This window comes from Lycorma delicatula, chromosome 3, assembly GCF_047948215.1.
Source record: "Lycorma delicatula isolate Av1 chromosome 3, ASM4794821v1, whole genome shotgun sequence".
In the NCBI taxonomy this organism is placed as follows: domain Eukaryota; kingdom Metazoa; phylum Arthropoda; class Insecta; order Hemiptera; family Fulgoridae; genus Lycorma; species Lycorma delicatula.
This window is the reverse complement of record NC_134457.1, coordinates 150,784,380-150,802,540: the sequence shown is the minus strand read 5'-3', so window position 1 is coordinate 150,802,540 and position 18,161 is coordinate 150,784,380. Positions and strand designations below refer to the sequence as shown.

The 18,161-nt window shown below is 26.9% G+C and overlaps 2 protein-coding genes across 5 annotated transcripts in view; one reads left to right on the top strand and one right to left on the bottom strand.

Moving 5' to 3' along the window:
* fdl (beta acetylhexosaminidase fused lobes) overlaps positions 1-16,092 on the bottom strand; it is a 55,602-nt gene extending 39,510 nt beyond the window's left edge. The window contains exon 1 of one of the 2 annotated variants that reach the window (XM_075360814.1): positions 15,955-16,092. The gene's annotated coding sequence lies outside the window, so the exon portion shown is untranslated. Of the gene's footprint in view, positions 1-6,653; positions 7,547-15,954 lie in introns of those variants that run through there. The other variant, XM_075360813.1, reaches the window with a different exon arrangement.
* The window catches only part of s-cup (spermiogenesis-related protein stanley-cup), a 51,003-nt gene that overhangs the window by 14,678 nt on the left and 18,164 nt on the right, over positions 1-18,161 (top strand). Inside the window, exons 1-2 of one of the 3 annotated variants that reach the window (XM_075360817.1) lie at positions 12,752-12,801; positions 13,330-13,429. The exons of 1 other annotated variant lie outside the window; for it this stretch is intronic. In XM_075360817.1, the coding sequence (XP_075216932.1) occupies positions 13,380-13,429 (50 nt within the window). In that variant the 5' untranslated portion in view covers positions 12,752-12,801; positions 13,330-13,379. Of the gene's footprint in view, positions 1-12,751; positions 12,802-13,146; positions 13,430-18,161 lie in introns of those variants that run through there. One more of the 3 variants, XM_075360816.1, reaches the window with a different exon arrangement.

The window sequence follows — 18,161 nt, the reverse complement described above, 5'->3', positions numbered from 1 at the left end:
CCGGGAGATCGCACACCAAACACCAATTTTACGTGCATGTAATGGTCGTTCGTGAAACGCGTGAGGATTTTCAGTGCTCCATATTCAGCAGTTTTGGATGTTAATGTAGTCATGTGAGTGAAACCGTACCTCGTCGCTGAAATAAACACGATCCAAAATTTCAATACTGTTGCCATCAACAAGAGCACGAAACCAACGACAATATTGTAAAAGATTTTTGTGGTCTACTTCTTTCAGTTCTTGAACGACACCGGTGCGATAAGCACACGATTGTAATTTTTTAGTAGCCCTGAAAGCTGTAGTTAGTGAAAGCCCAGTCTGTGAAGATAACTTCCTGAGCGATTTTATGGGTGAGCGAGTCAAATTTTTCTCATCCTCCAGAACTTCTACTGTTAACAGTAACGGTCTACTGGTGCTTTTCCGATCATGTACACTCTCAGTCTTACGAAATCTATTAATCAAACGCGATACTGCCGACTTATTAGGAACTGAAGAATTGCGAACTTTTATCCGAAACTTGTCTTTCATTCGTTCGTAAGATAAATACGCGCAATAGTTTCAATAATAAACACACGTTCGTCCTTGGAAAACGACATAGTTAACACAATAGAGATGAATTTATAACGGTACAGCATTAGTGCATAAGAAGCACACTTCAATTGTACAAGCTGCTAACCTTGAGTACAGTATGGCCAACTGACATTTAGGGAGAAATAAAATTTACCTATGCGTGACTACTACCTTCTTAACATAGGGGTGTATCCTTTTTGAAACATTCCTTATAAACATACTTACGTCCTCTATTACAAATTAAAATGCATTACTTTAATCTCTTAGCATAATTAACAAAGTAAAGATGATTAATGTGTAACAAAAATTACATTTATATTAGATATTTAATTGGTTGATCAGCTTAAGAAAAGAAAATGTTTTTTAAAAATTCTTTATAAAATTAGATTAAGTTAAAAAAAAGAAGTTAAATACGTTATATTTTTTATGCCGTATAATCATTTCAACAGTTATTTAAATTAATAAATAAGTCGTACCTGATGTTTTAATTTTAATGGAACAAAAAACAATACCAAAGCATCACACAGCATTCTTATTAATCTTAAAGAGATATAATTCCATGAAAAAGTACAAAATTACAGCCATATAATATGTGGCCCCACAGTTGCAATAATAATGTAAAAATAATAATAATAATCATAATAATAACAATAATAATAATGTAATGTTTTAAAACAAAGACATACATACCTAATATTTATTAAATACGTACAAAATACTTGTTAGTATTATGCGTGTAATACACAGTTAGATTTACCCAACCAACAAAAGATTTTCCATAAACAATGAATAACAGAATAGAAGTACAGTGATTTAAGCTGATATGCGTTATTTTAGTTGATATGTGGTAGCAGTAATAATATTAATCCGTTGATAGAATGCTATTCACAAAGGCACACAATAATCACAATTGATAGCCGTTCATAATATAATTTCTATACTGCATACTTGCTTGAATAGCTAAGTATTGAACAAACCAATTAAATAATCGATGTGTCAGATGAACTCCATTTACAATTGTAATCTTTTTCCACATCACTTCATAACAATTCTTAATTTATGCATATTATCTTAAATAAATATTATATATAAACTATTTTCAAACAAAAATATTTAAGCTAAAAATTTATGAAATTGCACTGCAATAGCCCCGTAAATGAAAATAAAGTTATGGAGAAAATAATTATTAGTCACCAATTGCAATAAGTCAAGAAATATTTTTATAAATTAGTTCCAGTTACAATAAATACCTGTAATAAGACTCCAAAGAAAAGACTGAGTATCACCCACAGAACTGGTTTAAAACTACTTCAAATTAATATTATTCAAAAAACCCAGACCACTTTTTCAACAGAAAATAAATCAACCTATCATGACTAAATTTTAATCTAAACGTAAATTTAAACAAAATAAAGTTGTAATTAACCTTATCTATATTTTAGAGATAACTAAACCAAAATAAATTACACAAAATTTAACAATAAGTTAGAATTAATAATAAATCCCTTTTTTTGCTATTACACGACATCTCCCGGTGTTGTGTAATAGAGTCTTTATTTTTTGACAGATCTGTAGGCGTTAGTCCTCTAAACATTAGCTAAAACTTTTGTCTGAACCAAGTTTTGATATGACCAACCCTTACGGCAAGGATGACCGAAAAAAATATATATATGTGGAATTTATTTAAAGTTCCTACTATTCTTTGGATAAGGGCCTAATACTTATGTAAGTAAAGTTTTTTTATATCACCAACCACTGGCCCAGGGGGTGGAAAAAAGAGTTTTGAAGACAAGGTACAGGGTACAGTTCTTTAATCATTCTATTCATATATGTGTTTGCGAAAATAAATATTATAACCTTTAAACCTTCTACATTCATTTAGAAAATCGACAATCGGTACAATACATTAGCCATAAAATAAAATGTGTGGCACGATTTCTACATAAAAAATGGTCTTCCACACAGGTTGTGGATAATTTTGGCCACATAAATGTTAGCCGAGTATTGTGTAAGTGTCGGAATGTGCATTATAATATGCGTTACATTCTACAGATCACATCGTCCAGATAACGTAACTATTTGTCAATCCATAATTCATCGATTCAATTACTTAATAGATTTTTTTATATTGTTATTGTTATAGATTTTTATTGTTATTGGTATGACAAACAGCTTAGAAGTTTAGAATCGACTTTAGCCACATTAAAGGTCAAACGGATCCTGTCAAATCTTCTATCACTAAGATTCAAACGTACGTTAATAATTTTAACTAAAAAATCCGTGATAACTATTCTCTAAAAACTAAATTAAAAAATTTAAAGAAGTTAGTTCAAAAATATTCAACCTAAAATTGAGTAAACAGATTTTAACGAAACTTTTTCAGATGATATGAATCAAATCGAAGATAAATGATGTACTTTAAAATGCAAATGAAATACATTAATTAGTAATGGTTTTAGTACTGGTAATTCAGAATCAAGACAAAATATGTATAGCATCACTCAATCGTAATCGGTTACAGTCACTTAATCTACCATTGTTTGATAGAAACATTCTTGAACGGCAATATTATTTCAGCATGTTTAATAATTTACTACATTCAAGAAGTGATCTGTCCGAATTAAAAAATTACACTTATGTTCTTCATTTAAAGCATTTGATATGGTATATATTTGATTTGTACAACCACTACACGAATTTTATTTTATGGTAAAAATAATTTCATTTCCTGTATCTTCAATTATTTATAATTAAGTTATAATATAACGCTACATATTTGCACGCACAGTTTGTATATTACTAAGTTTGTACTACTAATGCAGTTTATAACTTCTGTAAGTGAACATAGTTTGTAAATTTAATTGTATACAGCTTTGGCTGCAGAAGATTATATAGTTTACATATATCTACTCATTTATTTAGTATTACTTTGTTACGAGAGCTTAATATTTAGATTTGAACTTTACGCTAAAAATTAAATCCTATTTCTAAGTAGACTTGTTTCAAAACATTTGTTTAAAACGGCTAAAAGATTAATCTAATTTCATCAAACATTTTTTGCCTTCGTTACAAACGTAAATTTTCAACAAAGGAGGATAATATTACGAGTATGAACAAATCATTATACTAACAACGTCATCATGTTATAAAAAACACGAAATTTTTGCTTGTTAGTTAATAGATTTGAGTAAAAAAGGGAATAGTTTAAAGAATATAACTCCATATAATAAGTTTTTGCATTTTATAGTTAATTAATTTACGCTAACATTTAAAAAATAAATAAAAGTTCCAATATATATATATATATACGCTAACATTTAAAAAATAAATAAAAGTTCTAATATATACATATATATGTTTAACTTACGAATATTTTCCCTTTACTAAAGCTGTAGTAGTCGCTGTAATAAAATTCTAAAAGTTCACGTATAAGGTTTTGTTTTATTTTTGGGCATTACAAAGTATTAATAATATAGGTAAAATGAGGTATTAAATTGCTATAAGATAATGCATTAACTATTAAATTACTACATCTCTTAAAGCAGAATATATATTTTTTTCAAATGATAGATAATTGATCTAACCGTTAATATTCATAAAGAGTAGTTTATGGATTTACGATTTGTACTTGACAAAATCTCTCACGCGAACAATCGGAAGAATCTAAACGAACCAAAATGTTTAAAGTATCTTTCAAGGTTTATAACAAATATAATTTTATTTTTATAGTTAATCATTTTTAATTTCTGTAATACAATTTTATACAGTCAAAAACCTTTTTCGATATGATTATCGGAGATTAAGAAAGCATTTTTTTTAATGTCCAATTTCACCGAAATAATCTTTAAAAAAACTGATAAAAGTTTCTTATTTAAACTTTTTTTTTCTTGTGGATGTTAGAAATTGGACACTCCATATACAAAAAAAGAAATAAAAAGTCATAGTTTTCTCACAACTTTTTGCAAATTTTTTGTGATGTTTTTCTTGTTTTAAATGAGTTGCTAAAAGAATAATTTAAAATATAAAATTCTTTTTAATTTGATGTAGTTTATTTTTTTCTATTAATAACAATTTTAAAACAATAGGTGCTTTCCTTCGTTAGCTAAGCTATAATACAAAATTATTATGTTTATTTTGAATTAATATTATTTACTTACTAAATTTATGAATACCCATAAAACTTCGTATCTTTGGAAAATTCTTTAGCTATATTAAAATTAATAATAAATAAAAACATATTTTTTTCAGAAGTAAATATCATAATTAAGTAAATATGAAGTAAATACGTCATTGCTATTTTAAAAGGATTCTTTAGATCTATTAATATCACATGGCATTTTCATTTTTTGGAGTTTAATCATTTTAAACAATAATTTAAAAATAATAAATGTTTCACATCGATTAAAAAAAGTCTATTTCAGTAAATAAAAAAAGAATATACACATTTTTCCGTTTTTATTTTTAAATTATAAATTATATAATTTATAAATATATTCATTTATATTATTAAAGTAATTTTTTTAATTTTATGTTTGACATTTTACCATTTTATTTATAAAAAATAATTGCAGATTTTGTTTTTATCCATTCGTTAAAGAAGAAAAGTAGGGTTCAACGAACCTGAATTGTTGGCAGAAATAATCTCTTGGAAATAAAAATAAAAAAATCAACAATTTGTATTTTAAAGTTCCTTTCTTACGAATATTGCTAACGGAAATTTCTAAAAAAAAAAAATAATCTCTCAACAATATAGTGCGCTCATCTTTGTACTTTTTTTACTGTCTTTTTTATTCATAAATTTCTGAAAAGAATATATATACAGGAATTTCTCACGGAACATTCATAACCTCTTCTATTCGGGAAAATGATGGAAAAAGTATATCTAAACATATGTCCTAAAATGACTCCTTTGCGAGTTACAGCTTTGAAAAAATTTCGTTCAGATTTCAGCTACCCCGGTGAAATGAAGTCAAACTGAAATTTTTAGGACATTAATTAAGGGGCAAAATTAGTGACTTCGTATGATTTTTGACCTGTAAAATCTAATAAAGTAGATCCCAGAACCGTACCTGCAATAGTTTTTGAAAACTTAGGGGAGAAAAATGTCAAATTTAAAATCTTTCCATTATTTTAGTTTTTTCCTGTTTTTAAATTTTTCCATTATTTTCACGAGTAGAATAGGTTATAAAAGTCCCGGAAGAACTTTGTGATACACTTTGTATGCAGCATCAATTCAGGTCTTTCTCAGCCTTAGAATTTACAGTTTACAAATCTTCATTATTTACTATTTACACCGATTTTACCCCGTTTTATATATATATATATATATATATATTTAGTATGCATTTTTTTTCTTCAATTTATTTACGAACAAGTGTTTAGGTGGACATGTAAATACGTGAAACTCATTCTTTAATTTTAATCTCATTAATTTTTCATAGGTAATGGGATGAAATTAATCCAGACGACTTCAGTTACTTTCAAAAATAACATTATCAATCCAGACATTTTTGTGTTGAAAACGTATATTAGAATTAAACAGAAATTGTTACTTATCATCTATGAGAAATATGTCATTTATAACTTAATATTTATTTTTTAATAATTACTTTCTATTTAATAAGTTTAAATCTTTCAAGCGGAAATACCGTCCGAAAATATTTTAACGTATTAAAAAACACCACATTAGACCGGGAAAATTCAATTCCTAGACCGGAAATTCAAATCCATGACCTTCCAGATGAAAGACAAGATACTATTATTCTACAACAGAGGTTGCTGGCTCGGTGGAATGGATTTAATTGAATTAAGTTCATTATTTTTAAAAAGATGACATGCAGAGTCCAGAACTAACGGTTAAGTTGTAATCTGTTAAATGTACGCCATCAGTATATTTTAGTAATACCAATATTTTATCGGTGAAATATTTACCTTAACGATAATAATCCAAAAGTAAATTCATAAAACCGCTTAAAATGTTTCATATAAATAATTCATACTAATTTTGCCGGTCTAAAAAATTAACTTTTATTTACTTATAAATGTTTAATAAATTTGTTACCAAATATTTAACTAGTACTTACGTTAAATTGTACGCTGCTTGGGTCACAGACTTTTGCAGATTTTCCACATCGTAATGTCAAAACTAAATATACAAGTAAATAATATTCTCAGATAGGTTTTACATTTCTTTATGGAATATTATTGATTATGTTAATTAATATGTAATTTTCTTCTTTTAATTTTTTAAAATCTTTGTAATATGAGGTGTGTATCGCAATACTAGTAATATTTAATTAAATCTAATTCTTCAAACTAAAAATGCTTTAACAATGTCATTTTCATTTTATTATAAATTTACTCAATCATATCATAACAGTATCTAAAAAAAGTAGAAATATAAAATTGAATAAATTTTCATGTTTTCGTTTTAAGTATTAGACATTTATCTTCTCTGAAAAAAAATCACTCGATAGACATTACATTTTTAAATTATTCGTCACTTAAAAAAGTCACTGAATTTATAAAAAATTAATAATGTTTGAATAACCTAACCCATTTACCTCACCTTTCCTTGAACAGATTGTGAGTTTTGTGCTGTTCAAAGGCTTTTACAGAAATCTAAATCCTTAATACACTAGCATATACAAAACACGCATTACAATATTATATTTTAGTACATTTAAATTCATACTTTATTATTATTTATTTTTTTACTTAACTTTCAGATTGGCAACTTTAAATGTAACATAGTAAATTTGAATAATAGGAATAAACTTATTTTTCACTTTTAATCTACTGTACTAAAAACCCCCTCTAAAAAGCAAACAAAAAAGTAAAACAATACTAAAAAAAGGATTTATCTATTAACCTGTAATAGTTAATGCTATAAAAACTATATTAAAACATTACTTTTAAACACATAATGACATCAAATCCTAACCATAAAATACGCACAATAAACAGGTTAAGAACAGACAAACAGCTGAGAAACACGTGACTAATACGGCCTTCATAATATCGTCCTTACAGCGCAGTACGTTCTCTTACCACTAGAATGCGTTACGATTACAAAAGAAGAAATGGTAACGAAAAAGTAGCAGCGGGAAAATGACGATTAATCTGTACTCTCGACGCATATAGTCAACACGAATACGTTACTAGGACTATCTACACTCGGGTCATGGGTGTGATAAGAGAAATATATTTTTTTTTTAATTGGCTTCAATTTATTTATTTACTTTTAATAGAATAATATAAAAGTGCATTATATATTTATATCATAATAGGCTTATTTTATCAACGCAATGATTTCATTAAAAATGCAATATAAATTAATTAACAACCATTTTGAATTTCACGTAAGAGTAATGATTTTTTTTTCTTAATACAGAAGAAAATATATTTTAAAGGAATAAAATTATAACATTTATAAATACGATATCGATTAGCCAATGAGAATGAAAATTAAAAATTTTTAACTTTTTTAATACTTTTAAAGCTACTTAAATCGAAAAGAAAATCTTCAGCCGACCTCCTTGACTGAGTAGGTGGCATTTTGGGCGTATGTCCCGGGTTTGAATACCGGTCAGGCATGGTATCTTTTCATACGCTAGAAAATTCCACCAGGATAATGATCGCAGCTGTTGATGCCCGCTCTTTCATAACAATAAAAAATGTATAGAATATTAGAGATTATTAGAGAAAAACATCTTTACACAACTTTGTATGAAACTTTATAACAAATTTTTGTCATCTGTTTTTTAACAACTTTTTAACAAATCTTTGTAGCCAAATTATGCTAGAAACGAACGAGTAAATTTTTTTCATGATTTAATTCATATGTGACATGTGTTATGGAAATTTTTTAATGTATGTTTGTGAGAAATAAATAGCAACTCTGATTGGATCAGAACTCACGGTGGAGGTTCTGACTGAACTCAGAACTTCCATCATGGAAAACAAAAACTCCCTTTTTCCATGTAAATTGGCCAGTAGATGAAAACTAAAATATGGGTAAATATTTTGTATGCTGTAATAATTCCTTTCGTATATTTTTTTTGTTTTCATTATCAGTTTTTATTATCTATTTTATTCTACTGTTCATTTTTTTTTTTAAAATTAAACTTTTAAATGGAAAAAAGACTTTTTTAAGAAATATAGTTAACTTAATTTGTATAAACAGGAAGCACGTTTTATATCATTTTTATTTTTTGAGTTCGTCATTTTTATCCCACCCCTGGATCCGGACACTAAACTAAGCACAAACACAGCTCCGGGGGGTGCTATCGCCTCAAGCTACCTCGTCGAGAACCATAGTTCCCCCAGGTAGCCGGGATACGGTCTTTAAGTTCTGCGCCATGCCTCTAATGAGGGGATCCTATAGGTATTCCCCTCACTGGGACTCGGTCTTTACACCACGCCTCAAGTGAGAAACCCCAAAGGGATCCTCCACTGGGGACTACGGTCTTTATTTACGTCCCAATACCAAGTTCCAAGAAAATCCCATGGGAGTCCCCGCCCAATCATCGGCAGTGGAATACCTAAGCGGTGTTTTATATCATCACGATTTATATCAACATGTATAACACGTTTTTATTTCTTTTTCTTTTTTTCCATACTGTCTCGAAATAATGAACAATTTTTTTAAATTTGTAGGAAATATTTAAAATTTTCAAAAGGTATGGATCGTTTTTGGACTGAGATAAGGAAATCTTGCGAAAAAATTATGAGTTATTCTTTAAATTTAGCTTTTTTATTATTTCATAAATCACTTCCGATTTTTACTTTATTTATAAAAATATTTAGTTTTTATTATAATAATTATTCTAATGTACGCTTATGATTTTAAAATATCGTCTTTCTGAATAATTGGTGAAGTTACATAATTGCATTAACAAAATTTTTATTAATTTAATTCCTTTAGTTCATAATAAATAAAAAAGATAACAAATATATATATATTATGCATATTGATTTGTATATATCTGTGTATTAGTATACATATGTATAATAATTTTAAACATATGGTAAGGTAAATTTTATTAATCCGGTGATTACGCATAATTACCGGTGAATTTGAATTATCGCCTCCAACATTGAAGAATAACATATATAATTTGTATATTTAACGTTAATTAGACTACGTTAGCGAGTGTAGGTTATGTAATAACTTATACGATTCGTCAGTACACATAATCAACATATCTAACCAAACATAGCCTACACTCGCTTCGCTCGCTAACCTCGACTAATTAAGAGTAATGTTTTGAATATTTAAATAATATATTCAGTTATTTCTGTTTATAGTCGAATTGTTATTTTAATATTTAAAATATGTGAACATAGAGAATATGTAAAATGATCGATATATTTAATGAATTGTTATATATGTATTAAATTCTACAACATTGGAGGCGATTAAACAAACTACCCGTTAATTATGCATAATCACCGGATTAATCAAATTTACCGTAACATATATATATCATATAATTTATATATTAAATATAAATTTAATATATATTTAATTGAATATAAAGATGATAATGCACAAAATTTTAGGTAAATTAAAGTAATTTAAATAATTTTAAACATCGTTAATAAAATTTCTTGATTTTTCTTCTACTTGTCTATTAAATAAGAAGTTGTAATACTTTCCTGGCATTAGTTATTTATTCTTGTATAGTGAAAAAATCATGATACATGAAAAAAGCTACCTAAGATTCTATTTTTGGGGGTGGGGGTAGTTTATGATAAAATTTTATCGTAAAATTATCATGACATTTTAAATAAACCAAAAACAGTTTAAAAATTTTGTATATCTGTATATTTTCTATATTTGTATTTGGTATTTTTTTCTGATCCACCACCTCTAAAAACACCTTACAAGAAAAATGTTTGATTTTTCTACGTCTACTGTGTTAAATGAGATAAACTAAAAAAAAATTCTACTGAAAAATGTACACCCAATAAAAAGTTACCAAAGATATATTTTTTTGGGAATGAGTGAGAACGATGAAATTTTATTATAATAAAACGTTTATTTTTTATACTTTTAATAATATTAAAAGTTTAAACCAAAAAAAGGATTTTAAAAATTCAAAAAATCTATATTTTTAAAAGTTGATCGGCTCCCCCACCCTCAATTAAGCCCCCAAAGTATTTTTTAGGGTCACTTCCACTACTACTATGCCTAAGAAAACATAAAAAAATTCTATTAAACATATACAGTAAATAAAAAGATAGCTTTTTTCTGGGGCAAACTTTTCTTTTAAACGGTAAAAAAACCATCACGCATGTACTGAGCGTAATATAAAGTAGGGTTGTGTTTGCAAATTTTTGGGAAAATTGACCCCAAAAAACTATCTACCTCACCCCGAGGAGATATCGTCCCTAAAATTTTAACAGCTTATCTCATGTACAAGAGTCTCTGTACAAAATCTCATCAAAATAGACTTATCCAATCAAACGTTATTAAGCTTCAAACACGTACATATTGTACGTAACACAATATGTATGTGGAAGTACATATTGGTATTACAAGTACATATTGGTAAGTACAAAATGTTGGAAGTAATTTATGTACTTACTTTCAACCATTTTTTGTTTTTTGGGGTCATGAACGTTGGTAAATGAAACACAACCCGTACTCAGTTTTTTGACTGATTGCCATACTGTCCATCTTGCTGCATAGCCCTGAGCTATGATGCCAGGAAAGTAAAGTGATCATGTGAATAATTTCATGTAAATTAAGAATATATGCAAGGTAAATGTTTGATAATACCAACAATTATAGATTATGTTTCTTGTACTGATTCCGATAATGATCTTAATGAACGTTTATTATTTAAATAAAAAGAAGGTATTTTAGAGATCGATATTTTTGTTTAAGTAAGTATATTTGATACAATAAAATAAATTCGATGAACAAGTCTCAAAATTTCTGATAGCTTAATTACTCGTTTGTTCTTATTATAAAGTTTTTTATTGGATATAAAAGTTGTTAATTTAATTGCATCAAACGGACTATAGACTACAAAAATAATAACATTGTTATTTTAAGTTCCTTTTTCCTATCTACTTGGCTGTTTTTTCCAGCAAAATAAAAGAATAAACAACTTCCAAAAAATATTACTATACCAGTTAGACGTCTTAAACAATTATCAGGAAAATTTTTTTTTCCCGATTTAATTTACTCGTTTTTTTACGATAAGTTACCTTGGTAGAATGTTGGCAAATGAGCCGATTATTATGCAAAAGGTTGAACCGAGTTCAATCACCAGCTCGGGGTTAGCATACCCATTACCTACATACAAGCAAAAGCTATTAGAAAGTCTAATCGAACAAATAATAATGTTATTTTATATTGAACCGTTTTAGAAAATATTTATAAACTAGATGTTACGTATTTAATTTTTAAGTTAATTCAGCATTGAAAGGAAATTTAAAAATTTTATTCGGCTGTTAAGAAAATTCATTCATTCAAACTCAAAATATTCAAAACGTACAAGTAAATAATCATAATAAAATAGTTACTAAAAACTACTTATAAATCCGGGAATTAGTCTGTGAGTTTAAAGGAAAATTAAAAAAATGACCGATAAAAATATAAGAATCTTTTTTCAAAAAAACCTCCGTAGTCAGCGGAGGTCCCCGGTTCGAAACCCGATGATCGGGCATGACATCTTTTCGCTACCAATTTCCACCGGGCTAATTATCATAGTTGTTAAGACCCAATCTTACATAAAAAAATTATAATAAATATTTGTACCTTAGAGAAAAAAAAACTATATTGAACGTCTCGAGTTTGATTTTTATATTAGGGTTGGAATGTTTTTCATTTATGTTTTTATCTGAGTTTCTTTATTAAAGTAATGACCGGTAATCGTTGTTACAACTACATAAAAAAATAATTTAAACAATTTAGTCGGTTAAGTAAACTTATAGAACGGATTTCTCAATTATGCCTGTTATCATTAAATAGAATAAAAGTGTTCTGTTAATTTTTCTGGCGATAAATAATTGTAATGTTTTGAAAAATGTCAAACAAACGCTTAACCATCGATTTTACAGTATACATGGGTAGAAATTCAACTGTTAAACGTTAGGTAGCAGCACCTCAAAGTAATAAGTGAATTGTTTCTATCTTCTAGCGCATGCTTTTTAACAGATTCAATAACAGAGTTGCCTTTATGTTGTGAAATAAGTGCTCTTAATACAAGAAAAATGGTATAAAATAGCTTTTAAAAATATTTTTATATTAAGTTATTTTAAAATATAATATTATTTTAACATGAATATAAATTGTGTTATGTAACCGAATTATTTTTTAAAGCGATTGATCTTTACAGAATATTTAAAATTTTGTTGTCTAAGAATGGATGTAAACAGAATTTTTTCTTACAGATTTATTTTAACCAAATTTGTTTTTATCTAAGATAAAAACAAAAGATATCGTATTTACAGAATTCAGTTTTTTATGATAAATTAAATGAACGTGCAATAAAAAGTAACAGGTTAAATGTATGAATAATATTGAAAAACATTAATAATTTATTTAATGGACGCACTAGTTAATGTATTATGTGCCTTGTTTCCGTCCATGTTATTATCAGCCTATAAATTATAACTAATGATATTTTTATAGAAAATTTTATAAATAATTTTAATTTGAATTATTAAAAACATATGTATGTTGTTATGAAACGTTAATGAAATATATAATGATAAGTGGGCTTCCTTCTGCACAACGTTTAGCATTACTTTCGGCTGCAAGGGAAAGAGCGCCAGTGGCAGAACACAGAAATATGACAACAACACCGCCTCTTCATGCCGGTGTAAATGTTCTTCTTGGAGGGTGAGCAAAACTAACCTCTCCTTAAATTTACAGTATTATTATTATTTTTATTATTTTTTTTATTATGATTATTATTATCACATAATCAAACAGTGTCGTAATACCACTGAATAGAATAAATACAAATAATTTAAAATCGATCTCATACAAAAACCTCGGGAGCTTCAGAAATTAAATGCACATTTATAATATTATTGTCAAACTAATACGCCCGTCTTTGTCAAAATTTTTATCCTAGAAATTTTAATACAAAACGTTTGAAAATATCAACATAAATGTGTTGTAATTTCTTTTTAAATTCTCCTGATGATAGCATAAAACCCCAAAACATTTAAGTTATTTCTGATTCAATTTTCTTGATGAGATGTTGACATGATTAATATTTATATCGTTATAATTATTGTATGCATAAATTTATGTAAATTTTATTTTCATTAATGAAAAATCATATATTTAAAATAATAATAATGTGTCATTGCCAACAAATTTTATGTAAACACGTTTCAGACATTTGCATAAATTAAACCATACAAAATTCAGTGGTTGTATAAAAAAATGTTTCCAGTTTTCAAATAAATAATAAATAGTTTATTATTTATTAGTATTTCTGTACTTTTATTAAGTATTGCAATACTCTAGAAAAATAAATTAAAAGTTATAGATTTTAAATAGTTTGAGTAGCATCATTCTTATATAAATATAAAATATTAGTTATAACTTATGTTATAACTGTAAAACAAAATATCCACGACCGAAGTGGAATCAGTAATATAATTTTTGTAAAAATAATTCTAAACAATAACTTTACAAATTTCACAGACTTATATATGTTTTTGTATAAAATTATTTAATAAACATGAATCCTAAGATTATCCAAAAAAACTCCTAAGTCACAAAGCGATATTGATATTGTTTCTTTAAATTAAAAAAAAATTGTTGAACATTTTTTAAGCTTTTGTTTATTCTTTTCTTTTTTATTCTAAAATTAAAATTCCCTTTTAAACTGTCAATTGCTCAAAATTATTTATGTATTTAGTTTTACCCAAACTCAAAATGAGAAATTGCTTAACTTCATGTCGCTGTTTAAAGAAATCCGCTTAATCGATAAATAATTTACCATTAATTGATTAATAGTAATGTTACATATCAACATAGATCCTACACTTAAATTAAATTAATTAAGTTTTTAATTAAAACATTTCTATTATACTATGTTGTAGGAAGGAGTTTTCAGGAAACCTAGTGTTGGGTCGTTATTTATTGGTAGATTGCAGGGTATCATCCAGTTTATACCGGTTAAAATTTCAGTCAGTGATAATTATCTTCACTGATATATGTTATTAAGGGTGATTGCGTGTGGGTGACAACCATATAACCTCTTTTTGTTGTGAAATGAAGACTGAATAGCGTTTACCACGTTAGTCCTTGACTCAAGGATAATTTTCAATTCTTAAATTGTTCATTAGTTTAAATTATTTACTTTTATTTAAGTCTACATTATACATAGTAGATAATAATTAATTTTAAAGTAATAATAATAATTTACCGTAATATAAAATCTTAATCTTCTCTTTTCATAGGAAATAATACATTTAAAAACATTCCGCCTAATAAAAAACGCAAAAATGTATTATTAAGTAATATTAATTCAGTAAAATTTATTAACGAAACTTAACTTAAATGATATTCGTAATAAATTATTTTTACCCGAATTCCTGTATTTACTTTCCCATTTGAACAAAAGGTTAAGTAACAGCAAGGTAATGAATGAAATCGTTCATATACAGTTTGTGCAAATGGAATATCTAGACTGTGTTGTCGTAAATTGCAATCGGACAAAAACTCTTTTTCAAATTCTTTTCTCAACCTCAATGTAGGAAATAATGAACTATAAAAGACGAAAGTAATAAAAATAATAAAAGATAGCAATAAACCCAAATTAAAAATCAAACTGGAAAACTTTTCTATGTCGGTTATTGTTCTACCAAGTGAATGACTTAAGCGAGAGTAAATATTGCTATGCTGCTACTGTAATCTGTAAGACTAATGCGAGTCAAAAATTATTAAATAAAATTCACGTTTTGCTTTAGTAAAAGTACAATGCTTTGGAAAAATATTTGTTTCGATGGATGTTTTTTATATGCAAATGTACGGGTGAACATGTGTGTATTGTCTATGAATAAACTGATTTATTATATTCTCTAGAAAGAAAAAATTAAATTGATCCAAACGATATCAAGTTAGATTTTATATTACGATACAACCTGTACGAAGTCAAAAGTATGAAATTCAGAAATAGCAATGATTGTACGTATAACAATTCCGTTCAAACAATAACGGTCAAAATAAGATAATATCATTTACTAATAATTGGATAAAAATTTAATCAGTCACCTCATAAATGATATACTATTGTTTTACTAAATTTTACCTAAAGCATAAACAAACATTTATATAATTTGTGCGATGTAACAGTTACGCTCAATTATATATGATAGTTTATATTTTATATCCAAGTAACTTACGTTAGTCAAGTTATGTTCATAAGGAATCGATGAAAAGTCAGTTGTTAACACTACAATATTAAAAATTTGACATGATTTTTATTTAATAAATAAAAATCCTAAAATAATAAAAGGAACTGTTTACACTGTAACTTGTGAAGTTGTACACGAAAAACTAATAAACTTCTAATTTATTACATTATGTATAGTACTATCTCCCAAACAGGGCTGTCTATGAAGATATAAATGATTGCATATCACACTCATTTCCTCTTTGTCTGTCATTTAACAATTTTAGATTTATTACTTTCATTAAACACTAGGTTGTTTATTCATATGAAATATAATTTATGTATAAAATAAAGAGCGTTTATAAAATGAAGAATACAATTTGTGAAAATTTTAATTGTACGTAATTATTATACGGTATGTGTAACTAGTAATCTTAAATTGTTAATTATAATTTATTTATCTGTTTTCCAATAATAAGCATCTTACCTTAATTTGGCATCAACAATTGAAGAAGTTGCATTATGTTTCGAAAATTATTTTTTTATTTTTACCAATATCAAGGAAAGAAATTTTAAATTACTGTAGTTCGAAACGTATTGGTAAAGTAAAATGTAAAAAATAATTCTCAAAACAAATTACGTTGAATTTTAATCGGTTAAAAAAATTTTATTAGTTTTATTACTTATACTGATAAATAATAATTAATAAAATTTACAAAGCCTCTTGTAAGTTGTAGAAAGTAAAAAATAAAATTCAACTTTACCAAAACAAAAATAAATTTAAAATGGTTATCGATTGTAAAAAATTACTTAATTTCTATATCTTTTTGTTTATAACTCTTACGTCAAATCGATACTGATTTTTGGCTACAGAACAGTTAAAATTCATCAGCACAATATCGACAGAAGTACAAATATTATTTATGATTAGCTATTTTTAACAGTATTTGTTTACAAGTTGCTTTAAAATACTTCTAAAGTGAGAATAAATCTAGTCCAAACCTTTTTCTTCATGTGATCTTTAACTATATGAATATATATGTATGTTTGTATATATATTACATATCTCTACTTTTGTTTATTTAATATTTATTCGGCAAGATAAGAGAACTTTCTTATTTTTACTTTACAACTCGCATCAGCAAGATCAGTTACTTGAATTGCCATATCAACATGATAATACTACCACAGGAATCTTAAAATGAGATTTTGTTAAGTTTTATAGAATCAAATTATTCCTTATTTTAAATGCATTAACTATTTTAATAATATTAAATAAAGCATTCTATAAAAATGTAACCACAGTTGCATGTACATCTTATCGCCGTAGAAAGTTATGATACATAAAGTTACGATATAAACTATTTCATCAGTCCATTATTTATTAAATTTCAGTTAATCGATAGTATGTTTAGCGATACAAGATGTATAATCATCGTTTTAACTGATCGATGATACGGATATCTGATGCGTACAAATATCTAAATACATCTTAAGATGCAGTTTTAAATGCTAGTGTTAATGATGCGTCTTAAGATGCATTATTAGTTGTAAAAATACTTTTTTTCTACGGCTGTATTATAACGTTTGAATTATTCGGTGGAACCTGTATCATAATGAGGATAATTATTAAACAGATTTTTATATTATGATACAGGTGTTCACCGATCAAAAGCCTACTCTTTTCAACCTTTGACCAAGCCGAAGTGAGTACTATTTAATATATCAACTGTTTTCTTTGATTTTAATCCGATTTAGTCATTTTAAATGTAGGATTAAAATCGAATAAAAAAAACATAATAACTATAAATCAATTGTGACCTGATTTAAACGACATCATTGTCCCATATATGTAAATAGTAATTTCAAATTTCATACAATTCATCTATCTAGTTTGGAGATATCAAAAACAGACCAACATACATACGTATGTACATAGATCCTTCTTGAAATTTTTAATCTTAAATGTGTGTTTTTATTAGAGGGGTCATGAAACGTCAAGATATGAAAGAAGCTCGCAAAAAAAAAAAAATATAACCCGATTAGCTTTTCTTTTTTTTTTGGTGAATCGGGGTTCTACCGACTAAACCTCCTATCTCACCAATTCCCCTCCCGGGGGCTGACTCGCAATTAAGCATAACACAGCCCCGGGAGGTGCCTTCGAGCTCAGGGGATCGAGAGTCCCCGTGCATCATCAGCGTCGACCATCCACGCAAG